The 26912-nt window shown below is 40.5% G+C and overlaps 1 protein-coding gene across 3 annotated transcripts; it reads right to left on the minus strand.

Annotated features, from left to right (window-relative positions):
- Nucleotides 1-490: 490 nt before the first annotated feature.
- LOC109628281 (GDNF family receptor alpha-4-like) lies at nucleotides 491-26912 on the minus strand. 3 transcript variants are annotated; one of them, XR_002202644.2, is made up of 9 exons: nucleotides 22626-22822; nucleotides 12101-12367; nucleotides 11632-11724; nucleotides 11171-11540; nucleotides 9401-9510; nucleotides 8747-8881; nucleotides 6660-6796; nucleotides 3036-3325; nucleotides 491-668 (listed from the first exon to the last, which is right to left on the minus strand). XR_002202644.2 is itself a non-coding variant. In XM_020085302.2 (8 exons), exons 2-8 carry the CDS (start codon nucleotides 12294-12296, stop codon nucleotides 3125-3127), a joined length of 1242 nt encoding a protein of 413 aa, XP_019940861.1. In that variant the 5' UTR covers nucleotides 12297-12367; nucleotides 26775-26912; the 3' UTR covers nucleotides 491-3124. The 3 variants fall into 3 exon arrangements, 2 of the variants coding, with proteins under 2 accessions (XP_019940861.1, XP_069395732.1); XM_020085302.2 differs by lacking the exon at nucleotides 22626-22822 and adding an exon at nucleotides 26775-26912 and having other exon boundaries at nucleotides 491-3325; XM_069539631.1 differs by having other exon boundaries at nucleotides 491-3325.

Raw genomic sequence — 26912 nt, forward strand, 5'->3', positions numbered from 1 at the left:
CAACTCTGTAGACGGTTGGCTGAATTTGGACATAAAAAACAAAGCCCGACAGAACTCATGTTGTACTTTTAATAATTAAAGCACAGGCTGATGCCAGTTTCATTTTTTTGCTTAAAATCATTCCACTGCAGCTTGTTCCTGCCACACTGGTGTCATTTTAGATGTAGAAGCCCCAAGACCCTGTAATCACATCCGTCAGTCAGAAGTAAAATACAAACACAAGAGTTGGCTCAGTTTATCTCTCTAAAAACTCTATGAGCCAACGAAAAGCAGTGATTTATTATTTATTTACAGTTTCTGAGCCATGCAGTTTCTAATTAGTAAATTTAAGTCTAAAGTAAGATGCTGTATTTTTAGCATTTATTTAAAAAAATAACTGACCCGGTGATTTTTTTTTTTTTTACAATGAATGTATCTGTGTGTTATGAAGAGTAAAGACTTCATTCACCACAATCATTTAAAGTAAAGCATTTTGTTCTGTTAGACGTGGAAATTTCCAGTGTGAATTTTATTCTTCTTTTAACAAACCAGCACACTTCCAGCTATGTCACAAAATTACACAGTTATTACACATTGTGTTCAGCATTATTTGGCATGTTGGATACATCTTCAAAACAAGGTCAGTGTGTGAAACTTTACTTCTCTCAACTGGATATTCAAGATACAACCTAAAACAAAAAGGAAAGAAAAGTTTAGGGATATTCATATGTTCATGTTCATTGGTTTATAGAGAATAAGCTTTTTTTTTCTTAACCCATCAAAAAAATAAAACAAGCCATGTTTGATGTTACTTTACATAGTTTACAGATATAAACAACCACACTGGATGTAGTTATTGAGACTTGCCCCTGGATGCTGTTTCAATCTGAATTGAATTGAATTGATTGAAATCGGCAGCATCAGTGACGCTGCACCACGACACAGTGACGGCTTTTCTTTTTGTAGCATCTTTATGCATCTTCTGTCATCTGGCGCTGAGTCACATATGAGGGTCCCAGTCAAATGTTTTTCTTAAGCATTGCAGGGTCGTTTCTATACCTAAGCTGGCATTCACACTTCAGAGCCTTGTTAAGTGGACTTTTCGTCATCCGCTTCCTAACCTCCTGCAGCTAAACTCTCAGCAAGAGAATGGTCACAAAGACGCATGGTGTCATTTTACCCGGAAGTGGGTAAGAGTCACTGGAAGTCTGGTAACCCCCACCAGCATCCATTCTAGTCCAACTAAGAATAAGCTTGAGGAACAAGTGTGGACATAACTCATATCGCTCCCTGTGCATTTCTGCCTTTTCAGTCCCAATCAAATAATCAGTATTAGAGTCAATTAAACATCATGTAAACAAGTTTGGTTCGGTGCTGGGGGCATAAAAAGTAAAAGGCTTCCTCAAGTGGTTATTAAACATCTTAATACCTCCCCCATAGAGGAAACATTTTCATATTTTCATATATTCATACATTTAACTTTTCTTTAACATATCAAAATTTTCAACAGAGAAAATGTATTTATTTAGAGGCAGATCCAAATAAAAACCTGATGAAGTTAAGTTTGGTTTTATAGAAACATGGTTTTATATCAAGGGACTATTGGGCCTTGGCAGAAGTGTGCACCCTAGTTGTACTTTAAAAACACTGCACCTCAAACTGTGGCTTTTGTCTTTTACAGTAAACCAATGATTTTAACTTACTGATATGTTTTTGGAAATGGTCATATCTGTTATTTTTGGGAGACGGCAAGGCGAGCGGACTGCATCACCATCACTTTAAATATTACACACAACAATAGCTTTGAACAACAATGAATATAGGAAAGTTTCCTTATACAGTTCCGGTTATTTCTTGCAAACTTATCCTCAAATTAGAAAAGTTTATCCATCTTTTAAAAAAAAAAAAAACCTTTACTATGCTTCTCTTTACCTACATCCCTGCAGCTGCGCAATTTCACAAGAAAATGAGCCATAAGAGAGAAAATCATTAACATCAGCAAAAGATACTTCAGGCAGAGATAATGGCTCAATGTGCTGCTCAATGATCAGAGCAGCCAGCAGGCTTTACGGCCTCCTGTGTCCGTCCCCATCTCCCCATCTCGCTCTTACAACATTCACAGCCCGTGATGGGGAAGGAGCCCTAAAAACACATCTCTTAAGGATAAAAAAGTAAGAGGGTATGACAGCAGTAAATTGGCTATCTCCTCCCCTGAGCCTTACTCCAGACTTCCCCTGCATGCGGAGCAATTTGAATTGTGCTGTAATTGCTTATGTTGCTTTTCTCCGCTCATCACGTCTACAATAGAATAGAATTTGATCTCAGTTCTTTTGCCCGTGGTTGGAATTCTCAGCCATTTACCCCTGTAGGATAAATACTAAGTGGCGGGTTGACAAAAGAAGCTGAGCGGAGTGACTGTTGCACTTTGCTTTCAGGTGCACAAAGTTAAAAGAACTAAAGGTTGAGACGGCTATGATCTCTCGTATACATAATGTGACAAAGCATTACATTTTTTATTTAATAGTTTTGTTCTACAAAGCAGCTGTGAGTGTGGTGCAGTTTCTTATTAGCTTGTTGTTAAGGGGATTATCTTAGTCAACCACAGTGTGAAGGAGAGAAAGAGCTGAAGGGGCAGCAGAGAAATGGATGGGACATGAGTCATGAAATAGAAATCAAAAGCCGTGCTCAGGTCCGCTTGCAGAGGAGTAGACTGGTTATGGGTTTCGGGAGCACGTATAGTGGATGTGGCCTTGGGCAATGTGCTTCTTGTTAAAAGAGGGGATGCACTTTGAGTGTGAAGCAGGCTCTAGATGGAGTATTTTGCCCAGACAGCACTTCTCAATTCACCCATGCACTCAACTATCTGCTCACATTGTTCCCTTCCTTTTCGTGGGCTTTCAGGCAAGGACACAGTAGATGCTGCAGGACGACATAGTATCTTTCAACACTTGAGGAGGCAGTGATAGAAGAAACAGAATGAAGTCAGGAGAATTCTTTTTAAGAAAAAGTGAAAGAATAAGAAATGTTAAGAGGGATCATTTCCATTTCTCCCTCACCAATGTCCTTTATGGTTCATTCGGAGTGCTGTGATGGATTTGAAAGTGGTAGCGAGTGTAGAATATGAGCGGAGGATGAGATGGAGGCCTCAGTAGCCCCAGCAACTCCAGTCCAGGATGAGTGTGGGCAAGAGCAGTAGTGGTAGAAGAGGTGCTCCTCGACTAGATGCCCCTTGCTGGCTCCCTCTGGCCCTTGATTCAGTGTTAGAGTCCTTCTCAGAATAAGGCGGGAAAGCATTGAACTCATCATTCTCTTCCTCGACCTGCTCCTCTCCCTCGCTCTCCTCCATCTGGAAAAGCAGGGAAAGAGCGATTCTTACAATCAAGGTGTAAACATCACAAAAATACATTTGAAAATATTCTTAAACTGTAGAATAAAAACCACCAAGATCAAAAACCCTGCAACAACCAATATAAAACTGTAATGTTACAGTTTGTCGGTGCTCAGTCCTCTAATAGTCATTCATCACATAGATGCTGATACAGTCCTGGGCCAAAAAATTATAAGATTAACAAAAAAAAAAAAGTCAGTGTGAAAAGGTCCCATAAGTTTCTCCTCCACCGAAATGTAAACTTAAGTCCTACGGAGTAGTTCAGACTCTAACGGATGTTAATACCACAGAGATCAGAGCACAAGTGGAGAGTGCTAAGTTTGTGTGTTCACACTGTTACCACCTGACATTGAAATGCGCCATGGCTCTCCTGTCACCACATGTGATTGGATCTCAGTTCCCTGCTATGCGTGTAAATAAACGAGTACGCCATTTCTGATTTTCAGATGCGCCTGTTGTCAGTTCTTTGTGTGCATATGTGTCGTTGTGTGTTTTCACAAGTGTGCAAGTGAGAGAGAGAATGAGAAGTCAGGAGGGGCTGAGTAAATTGGTGAGCAGCACTCAGGTCTACCATGAAAAAAGATTTTACCCACTCAGCCAACTTGTGATCAGTATTGATATTGTGGCCACAAACAAATCAACACACAAACACTGAGAGGCATAAAAATATGTTTGATTCGTTGTGAAACTGTAGCAGGTCAGAAATATCAGGTGAGTAGGCGGTCCTTCATTTGTGGCTCAGGACGAATTTGCGTTCACACAACAAAACGGAAGTGGCCACATGTGTCCGAGACCACCTCTGATTGTGGTTTGAGGGGTCGGATCTCAGGAAGCATTTGGGTACGTAAAAAAAATGATTTGACACCAAAATCCACTTACAGACTTAAAACCAATCTGTCACCCAGTGTGTGTGAGGTTAGCTGAAATACTAACTCAGTATGAAAACATATCCAGTGTGTATCAGGACACAAGGAGACACCGGACTGGCCTTTTCCATCTGATCCGCTCCCTCCACAGCAGAGGGCCGCTCAGTGTGAAGTTAAATTAGCAGCTGCAGATATCAAAGCTGTAGGGGGGGAGACTATAGTGTATAAACAGGTCAATGCTCTCCCTGACCTTCACTGTAAACTGCAAACAGCTGGCAGAATGGATACTGATACTGTTCGTCCAGCTGTTCTGTTACATGTGCTGTTATCTGGCACACGTGAAACAGTGAGTATGCAATTAAATACATGTTTATACCTTCTGTAGTTTTTTATTGATGCACATGCTGTATGCAATAAGCACATCAGTCAAAAAAATAATAAAATGTAATTTAATTTTGTGACAGAAACTCAACATCACCTGAAAGTCTAAACTCTTGATGGACGCTACAACAGGGTTTCGCAACATGACCGGTGTCAAGAGGCTAAATGTGCAAAACCACATTTTCAAATGTAAAAATTATATCAAGAGAAGCAAAGACATGTTATCACTTATGACAAATACTAAGGTTTTGAAAAACACATTTAAGGCTCCTTTCGATTAACTCAAGTCAATTCCTTGAGAAAGGCATCCAGTGTGACGTTTTGAAAACATCATCGACCTCAGTCAGCTCACAGCCAATCGTGGTCGACTGACTGTAAACAAACATGATACTCAACGAGCTGACTATAGCTGCAGTGCTGCCCAGATGTTGACTAAACTCATTTTCAACTTAGAATTCAGTGAGTCCCTCGACTTTCTTCTACTGTTTTTCAGCTTGATGGCTCAAGAGATAGAGCAGGTCGTCCCCTGAACAGAACAGAAGTGGTTGGATCCCTAACTCCTCCAGTTCACATGTTGACGTGCCCCTGGGCAAGACGCTGAACCCTAAAGCTGCCCCTGCTGGCTGTTCTGTCAAAATGTGACAGATGATGTGCACTGTATAAATGTGTGTTTGAGTGGTTGAATGTTACTAAAGTCCTTTGAGTGGTCGTTAAGACTAGAAAGTGCTATATAAATGACTGCTTTGTAGACGGATGTGGTCTGATGTCGGCCTGTTGTCAATTCCACTGTTGTATTCAATAACTTTTTTGAATAAGGTGCAGAAAAAAAAGTGGTCTTTCCATTTGAATGGAGAAAATAACTGTTAATTTAGTTTTCACTGTAATATCATTATGGTATTACTCCAACAAAATTAACATCCTTGTTGGTCAAACATTATTTCACTGGAGGAAAAGACTTGTGTAAAGCTGTCTCTTCAAGGGAATTGCAATTTCTGCCACACAAAAAAAAATTCACACTGCACACGAACCGAGCCACTGAAGTCTGAGGCACCCTTCACACCTATTATTTTGGTTCAGGTGAAACTGAAAAGTCCGAAGCCAAAAAGGCTACTTATAGGCTATATATTGGAAAAAGTAAAGGTTTATGTTGATAACCAAAATAATAATTTACTGAAGTTTCCTTGTATCTCTGGTGTGTTTGCTTACTGTATATCTAGGGGTCGCATCCTATTTCAGTAAACCCTTAAACCCCATATTCCTCCCACTATAACTGCTCTGGGAGGCTCCTCTCAAACACAGAAAGGAAGGATGGTGTGAGGGTGAACATGCTTGAAAGAGGCTCAGTCTTTACCTCAGACCTTGGCTTAGGCCTGAGTTTTCATTTTCTAAAGTCTATTCAAATCAGCCTTGACATATCACTGGCATCAAAACTAAAGGAGAGCACTTGTTCGTCCCCCTTCTGTTGTAGCACTGCAGTCCATTTCCACTACACGTTTCACAAATGTAAAGTTCTGAGACTTTCCTGAAATTAGATTAAAAACTGTCACATGAGAGTTTCTTTAACCACAGGAGACGTTTATAGCTGACGTATTCTAAAAAGTGCTACATAATAGAAAACTCAAACGCCTCATCCTTAAATAAACTGTATATTTGTGTGTCCATTATGCGGCCCAGCAGCAGCACGGATTCATTGCTGTAAGGGATTGTGGGATGGGATGGGAGAAAGAGGAAATGTGGAATGAGAGGGATTAAAATGGTGGAAAAAAAATGGAGAATATGGAGCAGATGGGTGTGCATACATGAATATTAACAGTAAGGGTTGAGTCTAATGCTGGAAACACCTACGGCTAATCCTGAGCCACAGCGAGAGGTGGGGGGGTGATGGGAGGTTATACAGGGAGCGGCTCGGCCTGAGTCACTGCTATAGTCCCTGTGATTCTTAGGTGTAACCACTTTTACATGACGTCACTTCTTTAATTCAGGGCGTGGCAAGTGACCAACACCAGCAGGCAGGGAGACAGTCAGGAAGTGTAGGGAGCACTTACACTGGTGAATCCTGGGAGAGTATTAACACTGACATGGACCCTCTCCTGGTAGACACGCGGGGAGGGCTGAGAAGCTGGCACAGGAGTGTTCAGCACAGCGGGAGGTGCCGAGATCCCCATCGAGCTGATGGCGTTGCCTGAAACAGAAACAGCAGGGGTCATCTTCAATAGGATCACATAGTTATTCATCTTTTGAGAATCACCAAAATATTATCGGTGACTTTTATAAACATAGTGCCAACCAATAGCTCTGTAAATACTTCGCGGCACGATTGGGCAAAATATATTTAGTTTAAGTTGTTGTTCTAGGGATGAGTTTGGCACAAGTCCAACACTTTTCCGACCAAACACAAACACTATTACTGACATTTCCATCAGCCCTGATAGCACTTTCTGTTTAGTTCTACGTAGAACATGTTAGCATTTCACATATATTTATACCATATATATACTGTATATACTATATATATATATATATATATATACACACACACCATATATGCTGCTATTTCGTCCATCTACAGCTCCCCAAAAGTGAGGCCACCATGTCTTGATAGCCCCCTGGTGGCTGTCATAAACCACGCCTTCTCCATGTTAGTGGGTTGGACATAGACCAAGATGAAACATCAAATAAATTTTTCTCAAATATGGTTCTTGTCGTTTGAGGTACTTCTTATGCTTATTCTTATTCTAGTGCTAGATTTTCAGGTAACCGTGGTTTTAAAAGTGTCATCCGCTGATTGGTTCACACACAATGTGGACTTGTATTCCAATTAAAACAACCAATCAGGCCTCTTCCTGCTGTAGTGTTACACATTAAATTCTGTCACATAACAGCTGTTAATACAAGTCCTTTTAACAATACTTCTCAGGGAGTATCTTTTAGTTCTCTTTTCACTCCTGTGGGTTTGGCAACAATTCAACAAGAGATCACTTTATGTTTATCAGATTTGGTGACGGGATTCGTTGACTCCACAGAACTTGGAAATCACATTAACATTTGGCAGACAGCCACGCACCGGGGAGAATGTCCCTTGCCATTAATTTATTTATAAGAAAACATTATGGTTCAATGGTTTGCCCTCTCAATAATCAATTATTACCCACCTCATTTGAATTCTGCACTAATGCACATTATAAAATGCTCAGATAGAACAGTGTCTCAAGATCAATTTAGTCTGAACTCAGATATGACAGTTAAAAGGTAACATTTCCTCTTCCATTATCTCGACACAAGAAAACCTGTGATTGAGAGTTACTGAGATTTTGGACATCAAACTGAGCAGTTAAACTGAACTTTGTTCATTTCTCGACTAAAGACACTTAAATATTTAGATTTTTGATCAATATATTAATGTATAAACAATATTACCATACAAAAATACTCCTCAAATGCACTCATCCAATTATAAAGTGAGAAATGTTGATCGGGGCTGCGTTCAGCCCGGACAAAACATTGCAAAACATTCATCTAATCGTATACATTGTCACAATGGCAGCTGAGGATTCCATCTTTGGCCACAGTCTGGAAGAAATCTTAGAGGTAGATGACATGAGTTTGAATACACTACTAAAATATGCAGTTTTACTGATGTCAACACCAAGCAACAGCTGCCATATTTGTAATAAACTTTACAATCCATCAAGTGCACTGCTTTTTTAATGCCGCAGGCTTTAGATACACATCGCTGCTGATTTGGTAACGCCCTCTGACACAATGAAAGACAACGTACCTCAAAGCCCGTTGCACACTTTGTGCAAACAGAGTTGTTTAACTCAGAAAATGTAGCAAAATGGCACATAACATTTTGAGGTTGAACGTGACCCAACTTCTTCACTTCATTACATTTTTAATATTTGGAATCATTTCACGGCAGACCAAAGAGAAATGGGGTGAAAAAGCTTCACATCTGTGACCATTTAAGGATTTTAGCTTGTATCAACATGGACATTTACAGCATCTACACTAGAAGCTGCTCATATTTCCTGCAGGAAACTCTCAGAGCTTTAAGTCCCTTTGAGCTGGAACGGTTCGCTCTCATGATTGTGACTCAGCATGGACAGTAGTAATCTCGTGTTTCTCTCACCCAGACACATGTTGTTGCTGAACATATGTAGGATGCGCTGACAGCCCTGCCATTCGTTCCCACTGCCCTCACACGTGCACCACTGGGACACTTCCGTGCTGCTGTTGCTCACGTAGTTGGGAGTCATGATGGTTCCTGGTTAAAGACAGAAGTCATATTACAGGTGCAACTCTAAAAACCTTTTTAAGCAACATTATCCCTCAGGAAGAGGATTTTCATTTTCAGCTCACACCCTGGAAGGTATAAGAAGCAGTCTGCCAACAATATTAGTTTCACTGGGGATCTACTATCACCACTTTTCCAGCTTTCTATATTGATAATAGCACAAAATTACTTTTTATGCAGTATCGGAAACAAAAGGAAATAATATCACCTGGATCGTAATTCCATTACATCATGGTCTGCTGGAAATGCGATTTTTAAATCAAGTTTTTTAAAGTGATGCTGACTGGATTCCCAGAGCAGCAGCTTTTGGCAGTCGACCATTCATGAACCCAACACAATGAAAATGATATAAGCCAAATATCACTGTTAGACTCCAACGGTTATTTTCCAGTAATGAGTCCTTTGTGTAGCTCTTAGTCAGTTTTTTTTCTTGAACCATTCCCTCTTTCAGTCTCTTTTTTCTCTTTCTTTTTGCTTCCTCCATCTCACCTATGAGTCCAGCGTAGGCCTTCAAGCACATCGCTCTGCTCTCTCGCATACAGCCAGAGGCAGACAGAGGGGAGGGTTGGCAGTTGTGTTGGAAATCAGCAAACCGTGATCTGCAACACACACACACACACAAACACAGAGGAGAAAACTGTTTTTTCATATGTCGGAACAGAGCAACAGTGCATTTTAGAGTGTTTTGACAATTTCATTTTGGGATTTGGGGTCGAAACAAAGAAACACACTCCAAGAGTGGAAAATGTAAGACAGAGAAAAAGATGGCTGAGGTGCACTTGCATTAAAACCATGTGTTATTTAATCAAAACATCAGCAAGACTTTTTCCAGCCCGGCAACGTCCCCCGACTAATCAAAAACGTTCCTCTCCATGGGGTCAAACACTAAAAAGTCAAGTCTAATAGTATTATTACATTACACTACAATAGTCATGCAGTAATTGAGTATTTAAAATTTGTGTGACAAGAACATGAGGCTCTGTTTTAATGATCTTAGAACATTGGCTAAAAGCTAAAACATGCAAGTGCATTTGGGGGCGTGTTCAAAACCATATTTGATTCATTGATTTCATTTTGATTATTGGTGGAAAAAACATTGCTTCATCAGGCACCTTGTTCAAAGAGAATTTACTTAGTCTTAATGAATTATGAATTTGATTCACTTTACACACAAACAAACCATCTGTGTATGAATGAATTAACTAGAAAATGTAAGTAAAGTATGACTGCATACTATGTGTACTATGTCGTACTGTGTACTTTGTTTTGATTACTTATTATGCGTACTTATATGTTTTGTCTACTTGGCATTCTATCCTGTCTATGTCCAGTGCATGGGGCAGAATTGATCATAAAGTTGACTTCGACACTGACTTTAAAAATCGCTATACCCTTAAACTGGGATGCTAAAATTTTTATTTGAACTGGAGCACAGATATATTATTGTGTGTAATGACATTTTATGAGCACTTTAAAAAAGCAGTGGGGATGAAATCGGTAAATCAAAAAAACATGGAATCTCCAGTGTAAATTAGACCTATGATGCCTGAAGCTCACGATTCAGCTTAAAAAGAATTGCAAGCCATGAAAAACACATTTGAATGACTCTGACATTTCCATCAACAATCTCAACCTCAATCATCAACAACAATATGGCACTGCACATGTTGAGCTGAAACTGAAGAAGCCGCAGTGACCGCAAGAAGGTGAGAGTGTTTCTGTGCTGTTCCCACACTCGGCAGAACACGTGTTAACCATACGTGTGGAACAGAAGTTCGTGTCAACAGCAGTTAGTGTTCCTCGCTCTCTTGTTTCAAATCTGTTACTAGTAGAGAAGAAAGAGGACATTCTTAGCCTTTTTTTTTTCTCTTTGTCATTAATAATCTCTGTTACATTTACACATAGAAGAAACTGTAATTATCATATGTTTTATTTAATAGTTTCAGCTTCTTGAATATGAGGATTTGCTTCTTTCCTTTGAACTTCTTCAGTAAAGTGAATATCTTTGGATTCTGAAAATAATCAGCAGGTTCATCAACACTGAAAAACAATCATAAGCTGTGGCAGTAAATTATATCCAAACAAAATGGGAACATGCTCATAACACTGCTGTGTTGTTCCTTTATTACTTTTCTTTAGGCTGCTTTAAATAGGGACACGCTGAGTCATTCTTTGTGGTGTTTGTAGTACACATATTTAAATCTACATTTCTAATGTCCTGTAGTGTTCTAAAGCTCTTTAAGTACTTAATGTACTTACCTACAAAGCTCGTCTCTGGAGCAATAGTTCTGCAGGCTGAGGCAGTTAGGCTTTCCCACTCTTTCCTCCCCTTTCACATTCTCCTCATAGGAACACGACGGGACGATGGTTTTCCTCCGGCGCTCCCCACACAGAGTGTCAGAGCAGGGACAGAAGAGCAGAGCGAGGCTGTACTCCTCCGGTACGCGCTCCAAGAAGCGCCGCAGGGCTTTGTGGCATTTCTGGCGGTTGCAGTTGTTCTCAGAGACCGCAGCTCTCTTGGTGCAGGCCACAACATATTCTGACCGCAGGGAGCCACACTTTTCATACAGGCCACAATCCTGAGCTGCCTTCAGACACTGGTTCTGGCCGTCCACAGAAAGAGTGGAAGCTGGGGGATTTCAGAAAGGGGACTGAGTTGCAAAAACATTCTGGAAATATATTTCATTTGTTTGTCACACAAAGTAAGAGGGGTACTCTACCTGCCATGATGGAGGCCATGCGCGACATCTCAATGTTTCTCACCAGATTCAACTCCAGTTCTTCATATGGAGACACCTCATACTCATCGTATGCTGAGAAAAACAATCACAGAGTTTTTTAACATGCATTATGCAGATGAGAATTAAAGGTTCAGTGTGTAGAATTCAGTGACATCTAGTGGTGAAGTTGCATTTTGCAGCTGAATACCCCTCACCTCACCCTCCCTTCCAAACATGAAAGAGAACCTGTGGTAACCTTCAGTCATAAAAACTCAAAAGGTGTTTAGTTTGTCCACTTTGGACGACTGTAAAAAAACATGGCGGCCTCCGTAGAGTATTTATATATGAAAACATCACTAGGATTATTTAGTATTACAGTTTTACATCCCTTTCACAAAATCTTACACACTGGACCTTTAAAAAGAAAAAAAGCAAACAAACAAACACAAATGCAAGTGTTTAAACCCACCTCCAAATCTCACAGTCCAGTAGACCTTCAGGCAGTGCTCCTCCCTGCGAGAGCCACGCTGACACTTGCATACTTGAAGGGGGCGGTACTTCTGCACAGAGTTCTGGGCCTCCAGGCACTCCAGACGGGCATTCGGGCCAAGCGGCGACACCGCCTCCTCGGCCGCACAGTACTCCAGCAGTCGGTAGAGAACCATGCAGGAGTGCTCTTGAATGCAGCCCTGCTCCGCCACCAGACAATCTAAGGATGCAGATACTGGAGCGCTACCTGAAGGAGAGGTTGATATTGTCACTGGACAGAGCTGCCAACAGGTGTTTCGCTGTATTACGCACGTTTATGATCCAATGTTAGTCCTTAATCTAAACAGGGTGTAATTAGAAAGTGCTCTGCAGATGCTCCACTGCACTACAGGCTTCCATAATATCCAACCAGGAAGATTAAATTGAAAACACACAAGTGTAATAAGAGCTGCAACGTGGGCGAAACCTTAATGCTCCTCATAGAAACACAGGAGTCTCTCAGATCATTTAACAACACTTTAGGGTTGTGTTAGAGATTGTAATTATATCATAATGATCCCATCATCTTCTCTGGGACTCCTAGTTGACTTAGCTCCTAATGCTGTTATGTACACAGGTGTACAGTTTCTATGAATGCAGTATATTTTTTTCAGCACACTGTCCTCAAGTTTGGACTGATGACAATTAGGCTACAGCTCTTGGGAATGTAGCAGCTACAATTCATGTCACTGAGCGAAACCACATGTACCTAACTACTTGGTATAAGCTTTTTAAACATGGGAAAATTCAGTCAGACCTGGAGCCGATTGAAACCCTTTACTACTGATTCACTTGAACTGTGAGTGAATCCATTCTCTTTGCAGACAAAAGCCAGATGTTAGTGGGTGCTGGTGGGTCTTTTGACCAGCAGATGATCTACATGTTAGGCTCATCCCTGCACAACACAATGCTCTCTTATCAGTGAGATCCACACATGCTCTTCTAAAGTCAGACACATTTTATGGATCTGTGGCACGTTCCTGTCCAAGTGCTTCCCAGAAACGCCAACAATACATTCATAAAGTAAGGCAGGAAATAAAGGAAGACTAAACGGGGATGTTGTGAAAAGTGAAGTTAGATCTTAAATCTTGGATTCTCCTCAAATAATCTGGGGATTAACTTTCTCTCGCAAATGCGCTGAGTTACCTTGTTGCCACTGAAATAAATATAGTAGGAAATATGCAGTCACTAATCTAAAAACCATGACATTGGTCGCAAAGTAAAATATACAGAACTAGAATGTCACTCATTAAACTTCATACCTCCACCAAGGCCCAACAGTCCCCTTGAGACAGATCTAAATTCACTCAATCCGGATTTAGTTTGGATCTGCACCAAATTGCACACACTCATAAATATCTTCCCCTAAACAGTTCTGATTGTTTTTAATCAATATTCATGAATTATTCCCTGAGAAACCAAGGAAAATGTTTAAAAAATCCTGCAATTTTAAAGAACAAATGTAAATCCCGGATCCGCGCCCTGGTCTTAATTTCATGGTAATCCATTCTGTAGTTTTTGCGTAATCCTGCAAACTAACAGACAAACAAACAAATTGAGACGAGAATATTATGACGGATAGGAAATGTAAAAATGTGGGTGTGGTGAGCATTTCAGATGGGACACATTAAGCATCTACAGAGACGTACTCATGGATGTCTTGCACAAAAGCTCTGCTGTTATTATTGTAAAAGGACACATGAACAGCTGCAGGCAAAACCCTCTCCTGCAGCAGGGTCCAAGCTTTCCACCAGCGTCAGACACTATCTCCACACGTAAGGATAAAGACAAAACCAATTTATTCAGCACAGTTTGTCTTTTTCCCCCCACACACACACAAAAACAACTGACATTTTCAGACAGTGACTCGACCGAAAAGTCCATTATGAGGATGTTTTCCCCCTCAAGTTGTCTCGAACAAATAGTCTAAGGCAGACATTTTTTTTATATGATGCATCAGCAAGTCGTACCTAGAAAATAGAAAATATGCTGCTTGAAGATACTTTAAAATAACATCAGCCGTATATATGTATTTGAAACACGGGCTTCATCCCATTGCCTTATATAAGGGTCATTGAGTATGGACGAGTTTGCATATGAGCAGCTACATTTCCTCCTGAACTGATATATCTTTCTGTAGGAAATCTGTGGTGTCATTAAGCATTAAGCATTAAGAGTGGTTTGATTAAGCGTTCTGTCTAGAATGACTGGAAGTGAAAAAAAAACAAAATGGTGGAAGGTGAAAGGAAATGAATTCTCTCAAATATGACATGTGATCGTCCCCTGCAATTAAATATTACACAAACGTGTTTTCCAGAGGAGACGATATGAACACACCTTTTCTGACAAATACTGTCTCACAAAAAAGTGTTTGAACTTGCCAATTATCAAATATATGTCCCTACTTTATCATCACATGGACTGCATCACACAAATGCACACACACATGCGCACACACACAGACACAGAGTATTGTGTTTGATTGGTCGCACACTTCGATTAAGCTCCTGCTGACTGGCGGCACAAAGCGCAGCTACAATCCAATTCTGCTGCTGCATGTTTTGCAATCTCAGGCTCCGCATGAGGTCCATGTCTCACTTCGGCACGAGACATATCATAAATAGATGCTACGCTTCATCACCGCTGCAGCAAACCTGCCGAGGCTGCTGCAGTGACTCCATATAGGCAGAGGTGGGCGGGGGGGGAAACACAGAGCAATGAGTCATATTCACAGTCACAGCTCCCCGAGGTATGTAAAGGTGATGATTAACCATCTATCTGTTTATCTGTGTATCATCCTACATGGACAATTACATACAAGTAATATATCCCACCATGCTTAGCTGCAGTTTAAACAGATGATATGGAATCTCTTGTTTGGGCAGTTAATGGTGTATACGTTATTCCTTCTCCCCCTGGCCCACCTTTGATAAAGAGAGACTATCAGCAACACACACACACACACACACACACACACACACACACACACAAAGAGAGAGAGAGAGATAACAAAAATCTATATAAAGTACAGAGCGGCTCTGTTAAATCTTGTCCAGCAGACAGGTCATATTCATTTTTCATAACTTGAACATTATTTAATATCATGCTGATAACGAAGCACTGTGTTCACATTATGCTGTTTGGGATGCACCAAATTAAAGTCTGGGTTCACAGAGTGGTTGGTCTGAGGAGTGTGTGTTTAAAGCGAAAAAAAGAAGAAGAAGAGAAGAGCGGATGGGAGACGAATTACAGTGATATATGAGCAATAATACACTCTCTATTGATTTCTCACTGGGGTGATTAATAGAATTTTGCGAGGCAAAGCTGATGAAGGTTAAAGCCACAAACGACAAACCGCACACTGAGATTCACAGGGAGCAAAAGTGGTTTGGCTAATTTCTCTTCCGTTTTCTCTCGTGCGTGGGATGTGTAGCAGCGCATCCACATTGTTTGGGAGTAATTTGAGTCGAGAAGAGGAGAGACCATGACTCTGTTCTGTTGGGGGATTGTGACAAAAGGGGACTTCTTGGAAGGTAGTCACAGGATTGAGGGACTGTGTCTCCTGAAGGGACTGTGTCTCTGAAGGGACTGTGTCTCCTGAAGGAACAGTGTCTCTGAAGGGACTGTGTCTGCATGCATGCTGATGTTCCACAAAAAAGCCTGATTTGCTCTTAATCAGAACATGATTGAGTTTTTTTTACAGAATTAACATTTTTCAAGTACAGCTCAAAAAAAATTACAGATAATTAGCTTGAATAGTGCATACCTTTCCCCTTAAATTCAATTGAGCTGTGTGCCTGATTTTTTCTATGAATTCTTCGGTGAAAAATCAGTGAAAATGTAAAAAAAAAAGCCCTATCCGGTAATGTTAAGAAAATGACATAAAATATTCCTGGAATCCCCCCAAAATTCAATAGGTTCTCCTCTGACCCAAACCACATCCTTCCACCAAGTTTCGTGGTAATCTGTCCAGTCTGTAATCTTGCGTACAACAAAAAGAGAAAACTACCTTGTTGATGGAGGTGATCAACTGTCAAAGCTATTTCAAAGCAAATGAATGAATAAATGATATATTTTCAGTCATTTTAGCTAAATAAACTGAGGTATTCAGGTCACTGGCTGATGACAAATCAACTTTAGGAAATTGGCATGCGTGTCTTATACTATTATCTTACATTTTATAGCCCAAACAATTCATCAATCAATCAAGAAAATAGGCTGTAGCTTAATTAGAAAATAATAATAATGTTGTAGCTCTAATTCAAATTTTTTCCATGACTGGAATGACAAACTTGTAAGTTTCATGAGTCAAATGTCCAGACTCACAATGATGTCCACTTGTGTTTAATAGTAACGTGTTATTTCAGGGCTGTGCAGCAGAAGGTTTGAATCCCAGCTTGGCCAGTGGTCTTTCCGTGTGGACTTTGCATGTTCTTCATATGTTCGCATGGGTTCCTTTCCTCCCACAAGACATGCAGATTGGTTAACTGGAGACTAAATTGTGTGTAGGTGTGAATATGAGAGTGAATGGACATTTGTCCAGAGTCCCCCCCCCCCCCCAACCCTCAATGGATGGATGGATATTTCAGTGCTGTGACTATATGAAGCACGTGCGGCAGAAGTGACCTGTAATAATTTAAAATCTTAATCTCACCCTGGTCTGTGTAAATGCAATGTATTATTTAAATGTGCTTCCTTATTAACTGAATACACAAACATAATCAAAATACTGTGCAGTTAATTCAAGGTTACTGTGCAAGTAAACACACTAATTGGCCTTAAGAGACCAAACTAGGAAAACTTTGGAGTAAAAAAATAGGGCTGCATGACAATAGAGCACATGTTTGTAAATCAAACGTGATAATGATTTTCCTGCCAAAACACTTATTTTAATTTTGATTTAAGCTACTTCATTCAATTTATATACTTATTAAAAAAGTTGGACAGATGGCTAATGAAAGGGAGGTCTTTGTAAACAATAGTAACCAGTAGATTGGGTCCAAGCCTAAAAATACACAATACACAAAAAATCTCCAAGTGGCTGACCCCATCGCATTCCAAAAATTAAAATGGCTTTATTGTGCACAGTGGAGCTGGATTAACAAAACTCTGAACCATCTTGTGCCACGAGTGATTATCACGGATCTTTGACTGAGAATTTGGAAATGTATTTTTTTGATGAACACTCCTCGTTTCCACTGAAACGAGCTTCATGGCCTGTTCTGTGTTTGTTTAGTGGACAGAGGTGTTTCCACAGGGACGACACAATCACCTGATTATAACTTGTGTGGGCCTTCTTTGACTCTGCCGTTCCTCCTCTACATGATGCACTTTCCACCAATCGGCTCGCTTTCATTAACATTAAACATATGCTCAGTTTGCACATATTCTGTTTGTAATGACAAAAACTACAGCCCTGCCTCTGGGCAAGTGCAGCTCTTTTTTTTTTTTTTTTTAAAGAAACGGGAAAAGCTGTTTTATTCTCAAGGCTGCTGTTGAGTTTTAAAGGTTTTCAGGTTTCGTTTTTTATGGGAACAATCCCTAAACTGCAGCTACTTATTGAATAAAGCTTCCTCCGAATGCCTCAGGTGTCAAACAATGTCATACGTACCTCTCCCCCTATGTCAGCTGGGATTTTCTCCATGCAGCTCCCCTACTGTGAGCCCAAAAGGATAAGCGGTATAGATAATGGATATTTATTTATCTCCTTTCACATATATCATAATTACAATTATCGAACAAAGGCTTTACCCCAAAATTGTCAGAAAAACTTTTCCTCCATGTTTCTGGGTATTATAATATATTATTACTGAACTTCAGTATATTATATAAAACCTCTCACCCTTTCCTGCTCTTATTTTTGTAACCCCTTCCTTCTCAATCCCCTCATGGTGCCGCCCCTGCTGCATTTCATTATTCTCCTCCAAAATCTCTCCGTACTGCATCTCCTCCACATCTTTCTTATCGCCCATGGGTTCCTCCAGACAATCACTGAGGACAGCAGTAGCACTTCATGTGTGAGTGAAGAACACACAGAGAGTCTCACTCAATAATCAGGAGAATAGAAATCTCCTGTACAAAGCCCACCTCACAACACAACTGGACATTTTTCCCCTCTGACAAGACCTGGTCTCCATAGAGTGCTGCAATTTATTTAATCATACAACACGGGCTGAGATGGAGGCTTGGCTAAAATGTTTTTTTTATCTAACAAAGCTAAACACAAAAGTGCCTCTCATGCACGGACAAATTACACCTTTAGTTTCCTAAGCAAGCAGGGATTTCTGTGTGACTGCAGCATAGAAAAGCACAGTGGTTCTGCCTCTAATCAACAATATGCTCACTTCCAATGAGTAATAAGCAAAAGAAGGTTGACCCATTCTCATTATTATAAATACAGTTGGGATGGTAACAGGGCATTTTTTCAGAAATAAAAGAAACTTCAAACCACTACGTATCAACTCTGCTAGGGATATAACTGGCCTCGTTACTCTGGAGTTTACTAAAACGTTTTTAGTTTGAAAACTCCAGGGCAGCATTATAGTCTGTGCAGAAACAGATGGTTGGAAACAATGACGTGGACACTCACAACTGCTTGCTGACCACATGATCACCTCCCGGAAGAGAACAATCGGCATTAGCCTTGGCCGTCAGTGTAGAACACAACAATGGATTAATTCATTACAAGCGATGCTGACCCTGTTGTCTTTGCTAACAGCTGTTGAGCAGTTAAACTCTGCTTACATTTGTTGGACATGAGCTATTCAAGCAATCTGCGACAATTCTTCAACTAACAACCCGAACTCCTGTGTACACCGGTACGTGCATGACCAATGTACGGTCGTGATCACTTGATATGTGTTTTCAGGTGTGTTAGTTTGGACAAGGATTAGAAATGATACAGAGCCAAACTCTTAAGTGTTCAGAGTAGTTTTCAAAAACGTACTGTAGTGTTGCCTCAGTAGAGAGAATATCTCCACCAAGGCCCAACAGTCCCCATGTATTTAATCAAGCTGCCCCAAATTTCACACTCACAGATATCAAGTCCCTAAATACATATTTTTTTCATAAAGATCCACAAATTATTTTCAGGGAAAACGGTGAATATGAAGAAAAATGTTCACAATTTTAAAGAAATTGACGACAACAACAACAACAATTCCTGGGTCTGCCCCTTGATCTGCCCCAAAGTTGAATGGGTCCTTGCCTGAGGCATACCACATCCCTCCACCAGGTTTTATATACATTCGATAGTTTTTGTCTCATTTTGCAAATCAACAAGCAAACTAAATTGAAGTAAAATGACTTGATTATTCCTGTCCAACATCGGTGTTCTGACAGCATGTGTTAAGCGTCAAAGCACCCACAGGTGGCAACACAATGTGTAAAAGAATCATCATTTCATGTTGTGAAAAGGTATAAGGTCATGTTTAATGAGCTGCTGCACTGGATCATGCGGCCACATGGCACAGGCAGCTTCCCTTCACGGTGCTCCAGGTAAAATGCATACTTGCATCAGGTGCTGCATCAGCCAGTCAGGGAGTCTGGAGCTGTGTCAATATTTCATTATCATCCTTCCTCTTGCTGCAGCCCCAGATTACAATTTGCCACAGAAATTCTTGTACAGAATTAAACTACATATGGACAGGCTGTGGGTTTCTTTATGTGCCATCGAGCATGTAAAAGTGACAATTGAGATTCAGAGCACACGTCTAACAGACAGTGACTGACACATAAATGATAAAACAAAATATAACATTTGAGAAACTTTCAGGTTTTAATGCAGTGAGCTTGATAATGAGTTCTGGTGTCACTCAAGCAACAGAAAAGCAGTTGTCGTTCACATTTCAATGTTAAGTTACCCTCTGCGTTTGGGTTTTAATTGAAATGATTTCTTTAAAGTGAAACATCAAATAAAAGAAATAATTGCATTTGCAGAAAGAATATTTTATAATTTTTTTTTATCTAAGCGATGTCCAATAGGCCTGTTGCCAATTTAATCTTTGTGTGCTGTCGCCCTAAACAAAACTAAATTACAGGCATGGAGTAGAGACAATGCCTCAGCAGAATGAGAGAAAGAACAGTCTTTGGCACAGTGGCAGAGATAGAGAGGAGTTTGGATAAACCTACATATGTGCACAAAGAACAACTGTCATCACATCATCTAACTCTGAATAGAAACAACTCGAGCATGTGGACATTAGTCCATTTAACATCTGTGTGACTTCACACAGCTTGAAAATCAGCACCAATACAATTACAACAACTGTGTTACGGCTCATTCACGTCCAATAAATGAGCTCCCAAAAATAGCAACACTCAGTCACCAGTTAGTCTGCACTGGGACTTCAGCAATAATCCACAAAGGCCTCCCAGCGAAGGGTCAAAGTCACATTTAATGTCCTTCAACAATAAGCCTTCCATTGATTTCTCTCCAGAGACATACTGACACGTTCAAAGTGATCACCCGCATTATATGTGAGACGTTTTTCTATTACACTTTAATTAATATGGAAAAAGAAGCAGACAACACATGTCAACAATAAGCAAAACTGGCAGAGAATAACTCTGAGCATTAGATCAAATCAGTGACTCGTGCCAGAGGAAACGACAGTTTCTCAATTATGAAAAATGTGTTCTCAAATTAAAACGTTTTCTGTTATTGTTCGAAAATATGGAGTCTTGGGGTTGGACGTGGGACAGAGGAGTGATCCTGACACATTAGTAATGACTGGTGAATTTTAGCTCTGAGCTTTGGGGCGTCAGTGGTGACAGATGCCGGCAAAGCTGAAGCTCCCACCTCCATTGTTTGGGTCACAGAGTTGTACAAGGCCAGATATATAACAAGGTAAAAATAACATTCCATGAAGTGACAGTTCAGAGGGGCTATTTCTACATTACCTACAGACAGAGAGGGAATGTCCATTAGACTGAGTCTATGATTAGATTGTAGAAGAGCAGTGTAGATACACAGCGACACTTTGTATGAGATGAAAATCAAGGTGGTGCACAGATTTCGCTTCTCTAATGATGTCAATAAAACCAAATTGAAATCCAATCATTTCTTCTGCAATTAGCTCCAGTATAATGAATTCAGCATCATGACAGACTCCTCACATTTGCATCTGTAATGATCTCTGTTAAATGGCACCTGAAACTGCTTCTCTCTGTGTGATTTCACCTGAGTGTCTGACAGGGGGATCTGGTGATAGACCGGGGAGCTGACAGCTTTGACATTCACATGAAACCATGCGTCATTATAGGATACCATTATCTTCTGGTAAATTCTCCTGAAAAACAGCTCAGGTGTATTTCAGCAGTAAAAAGCACAGGAGGTGTTTTTTTGTGTGTTCACAGTGGATACGGACACACAACCTGTAGACAACACATGCAGTCAAATCCATAAATGTGAAAAAGATTCCCTGCTCCAGCATTGATAAACACTTGCGATCAGAAACGACATGATTTAATATCAATAACCACAGATCAACAAGCTTCACGTGCTCCGCTGGGACATTTCTTATCAAGCCACAGTCACTATTATTGACTTTAATTACCATAACTCATGCAGGAGCGTGTGGGTGTGTACTGATCATGTAATCATGCACTGTAATACAAAACACACACAGGTATTTCACTGTCTTTTGTCCGTCTGATCATGAGCAGGGGCTACAAACCAGTCAGTCATGCTGCTGCCATGAAGTTAAAATGAATAAATGTTCGCTTTCATATTAAATTCCTCATCCCATCAAACTCTTAATGCACATTTTATGTAAAATCTCGATGATTTACAGAAGCTGTAAAGCCAACATGCTTTCACATAAAGCAGAGCACCACTTTACTTCAACTACATTCATGTGATATTTCCATGATCTGCAGAGACAGTCTAATCAATATTTGGGAGATGAACAGCTCTCTTTGGAACGCTTCCAAGGCAGAAATCAGGGACCTGAACCCATGATGTCATCCACACCTAAAATCTAACGCTGCTTCTTAGATAATGAATGGCAGACTGGTTTCTATGTGGACCTCTGTACTGGGATTTAGGGGGTGAACTCAAAAGTTTCACTCAAAACTTGAATAGAGTAGGAAATCAATTTGAAACTGAGAATATCAGTACATTTAAAATACATTTCTGTGTTATGCTTACACACCCAAACGTTTTCAGTTATTTCTTAATTATGAAAATTAGGCAAATGTCCTCTTATAATTAAGTTATTTCGAAAAACATCAAGTCAAATCCTGAAGTGCATGTGGGTTTGGGTCTTTGTTACAATCCAGGTAATGGACATGCATGAAAACCTCTTGCAGACATGAATGAATTCTTCTTCAACATCACATTCTGTGTAATAAAACATATGCTGTATATAATCTGAGCCACACACACTGGAAGATTAACAGACTAACTCAGCGATGGGTTTTACATTCTGCGTCTAAACAGTGTGTTAGAGAAATGTGTCGCTCACCCTGAGAGAAGACATTGAGCAGAAGTCCAATGATCATCATCCTGTCCGGTGACATTGGAGAGTTGGGCAGTTGGGAAACTCGCACACGGCTCGTTGCAGCTCAGTGACCCGTCTCCTGCCACATCCAGCCGCCTCCTGTGCTGCTGCCTCTCGGACTGAGGCTGGTCGGATGGTGCTACGGCACAAAGTTGGCCAAACTGAACCGCGCGCGCAGCTGGAGCGATTCAAGTTGTCGCGATTCTCGTTGTCCCATTTACTTGTCGGATCCCGGTTGTCGGTCTATGCAGATCCCCCCCCCACAAAAAGACGTTTATCCAAAAAAAGTTTCTCTGGTGAGCTGCTGTCGCACCGAGCTCAGCCTCAGAGTGCGCGGTTGTGTCGCAGTTGCGCAGCTGCTCCACAGTTGTCCGGCGGAGTTTGGATCAGTGCGCACGGAGAGGCTGCGCTGCGCATCTCCTCTCGGTTAAAGGCGCAATGTGATTGGCGCGTGGAAAGGCTGGATTTGCCCACATGGGGGATGATGTCGACTTTTTCCTGTGGGAGAACAGCTGGGCTGCTGCCGACAAGTTGACGGACACCACAAGGTGTTGTAGGCTCTATCAGGCCTTGGGGTTCCATTAAAAAGTCAATTAGCCTGCATGCTTAGGGGCTTACAGGGACATTTCATGCAAAACTGTTTTCATTGTTTGTTGTGTCTTAATGGTTTTAAAGTCTTCAAAGCAAATCTCCACTGAACCAACACTAATGGCTTTGACCTTGAAGCTGAACTTCTTTAATGTTGTTGTGAGCTGCTTTGTGAGCTGTGTTCAGGGGAAGTTTGTATCAATTCACTGAAAGAAGAAGAATGTCTCCTCTCTCCTGCTGGACCACGGTTCTATTTGTAATTTTTCCTTCCACGCTTGGTGAGGTGAGTTTATGTTGAATTAAGTGCGTCCCCCATACCCTGTCTGCCATGAGAGCAGTTTGCAGCCCCACAGCCTTTTTTCACTCCTATCAGCTTACAGCAGGAATGGGAGTGTGAAATCTGTACTTGTTCCACTGAAACCTCTAACGCAGCTGGCTGGTGGCTGTGGGGTTACCATGGGTCCAGAGGGGTGACATGGAGTGAAAACACTCAAGTATATCCCACTCACCTGTAACACAGAGGTGTATGGTTTCCATTTGTTCACACCAAAAGAGACAGATTCATTGCGCAGTGACCATGATACTCAGATTACCATCCCCCCTTAAGCACGGATAGCCTAAACATTTGCATTTATGGTTACACCACAGCATTTTTAGGAAAAACGTTCTCACACATGTTGTTTGCATCATCTGGAGGAGTCATAAAGCCTCCTTTAGATTTTTATACAAATCAATCAACTAATTAATACAGTACAGTAATTCTTAATCCTGAGATTCTGAGTTTTAATGATGAAATTGATTCTAAATAGATTCTAAATAGCAAGATTGTAAAATATTGAGTCATAAGAGATACAAAGTCATTATTTTGAGACACGAAATTGTTATTTTGAGCTGCTAAGTCACTATATTGAGAATCTAAGTCATTATTTTGAGATACTAGGTCTGTATTTTGAGATGCTGAGTCATATACTCATTATTTTGAGAAAGTTTCTCATTATAATGTTTACATTTGAACACAATATGTTTTCCTTGTTGTATTGGTTTGCTTGAAACCATATGTGGAGTATATGAACTGATCCAATTTACAGGGAAAATACTACATTATAGAACTGCACTGTACAAATACTCTCCTCAAAATAAACCAAGCGCTACCTGAGAACAAAAGCAATTTAAAATTGCAAAGTGCATTACAATGACCTGTTGTCCTCACTATAATTAAAAGACAGCAGAGGGATTAGTGGATTAATTTACACATCCTGTTCAACTGGATGCTGAAGTGGCAGTAAGATACAAGTGGCTAGTGACTGTCATTCAAATACACCGACAACAAAGCGAGGCCTAAAATAAGACAGTCTCATCCACAGTAAGCACGGCAGCACCAGTCGACCTCACACTCCACTCAAACGAAACCATCTGTTCATATCCAAGCTGTTTACCGTGACGTCAAACATGTGTGGGTGTGTGGGTGAATAATCTTTAACAACTTGTTTCAGGTTTAATTCACTGTTATCTTACTGTCTCCTCCTGGTAACACCTACTCCTGCTGCAGAAATTTGCAAGTGCATTAACCTCAGAGGAGCTTTGACAATGACCACATCACAGCAGCTCCTCCCTGTGGTCAACACAGTGCATAAGATAAGACACCAAGTTCGACCCAGATACTCCAACAGAGCACTTGTTACTGGGAGATAAAGGTGTTTTTAATTAGGTCTTATCAGAGTTCCGTGTGGCCACACTGCACATGGTTTGGTATAATAAGCCATCAACAAGGCCCCCCTGGAGAAAACTATGTTCAACAGATGGCATCATCATAATGAGAGCCACGCATCGCTTCTAATTCTGTTGCTTGATGAGGCTTGAAATAAAACATATTCATTAACTGTGACGGAGACATATGAACAGTTATTATTACAGTGATGTTGAGACCTTAGGTGCAACAGGAAGCCAGCGATATGTCAGACCACATCAGCGTCTCTGGTCATAGAAACGTTGGAATGAATGGGACTTACTCATATCCTGTTTATATGAGAGCTAAATAAAGAACTTAAGTCTCTTGTCACCCTCTAGTGGACAAAACAGATGCAGCACTCTTACTAAATCCCATCGCTGCTGCACAGATTGAACAACTAGCAAATCAACAGGTGCCAACAAACACTGTCGTAAAGCTATGCACATTATGTACTGTACTTAACTACTTTAATTGTCTAGCATTTCATACCTAACTATTTTTCAAGGAGTATTTTACTCCACTACATTGGACTGAATAAGATTTCACATGCAAAACAGGGTGTACTTATCACAGGGGATTACTCATTTTACCACTACACAAACTATCAGTGCAAGTATGTAGGTGTCCACACAGTAATAGTACAATGTTTTTTAGATAATGAATAGTTTTACTTTGTGGTAGGCCGACTTTAACAGATTTTGCTGATAAGATTTTTGGTCTTCTACTTTTTACTTGCAATAATAATAATAATGATATTTTTATTTCTATAGGAGGTATCTAAACAAGGGTACAAAACACTTTGCTAAATACACGGGAATAAAACAACAAAGAGCAAAAAAAGACTCATCTAAAAAAGAAAGAAATATGCTTTAAGACCTGTTAAAATGTAGCCATTCCTATAAAAAAGAAAACTTTTAAGCAATGACGTAAAAACAGGTTATATTTGACTTTCAAGTCTTAAAAAGTCTAATATAACCTGCTAAGGTAAGGATCCCGCAGCCTTAGCTCCCTGATAGCATAAGCCTGGTGACTCTTACCAGACTTGACTCAACTACAACTAGTAAGTGTTGGTTGGAAGATCTCAGGTTACAGCTTGGAGCATATAGGAATTTAGAAGCTCTGTAATATAACCAGGGGCTGGACTGTGCTGAGTTGTAAGAATTGTGACAAGAATTCTTGTCTTAAAATCAATCCTAAATTTAACCAGCAGCCAGTGAAGAGATTCAAGAATAGGAGGGAAATAGGGCCTATTTGCTTGTAATGGTTAAAATGAGGATTGACTGGTACGTGTTCATGCATTGCAGTAGTCCAGGCGTGAGGAGACATTTTGTAGGTCAGGGAAAGACAGAGCTGATTTGATCACAGGCTTCAGAATTTACTTGTGAATCAAATGTGATACTGAGTTTTCTGCCTATTACAGTTTCTGCCAGTGAACCAATAAACAGCTGTACTCTGCCTGAAGGTCATTAAGATGATCACTTCAGCCTTTTCTTAACTAAGCTGCAGAAAGTTAAATATTTATACAATAGTACTTTATACTTTTACCTTATGCAAATGATCTGAGTACTTCTCCTCACTGCCAGTAGAGCGAGTAGATCCTAAGTTTCTCAAGAACATTTGGAGGATGAGGTCAAACATATGGCCTCTAATGACAAGCAGGGTTTACAAACAGCACGTGTGTGAGCAGACAAGAACACCCACAGTTCACCCGTTCATATATAACATGGTGGGTGATATAACACATGTGATTGAGAAGAGTGCACATCATTGGGAGATAACACAGTATTGTTACTTACAGTCACAGTGGCTGAGATGTTAAATGTGAGCTCATTGTGATTCACTGTGGTGATTAGTCCTTGACACTGCAGCTCAGTGTCCCTGAGGCTCAGATCAGTGGGATTCAGACACAAACAGCTGCTGTCTCCACTGATCTG

The sequence above is a fragment of the Paralichthys olivaceus genome, chromosome 15 (assembly GCF_024713975.1).
Source record: "Paralichthys olivaceus isolate ysfri-2021 chromosome 15, ASM2471397v2, whole genome shotgun sequence".
In the NCBI taxonomy this organism is placed as follows: domain Eukaryota; kingdom Metazoa; phylum Chordata; class Actinopteri; order Pleuronectiformes; family Paralichthyidae; genus Paralichthys; species Paralichthys olivaceus.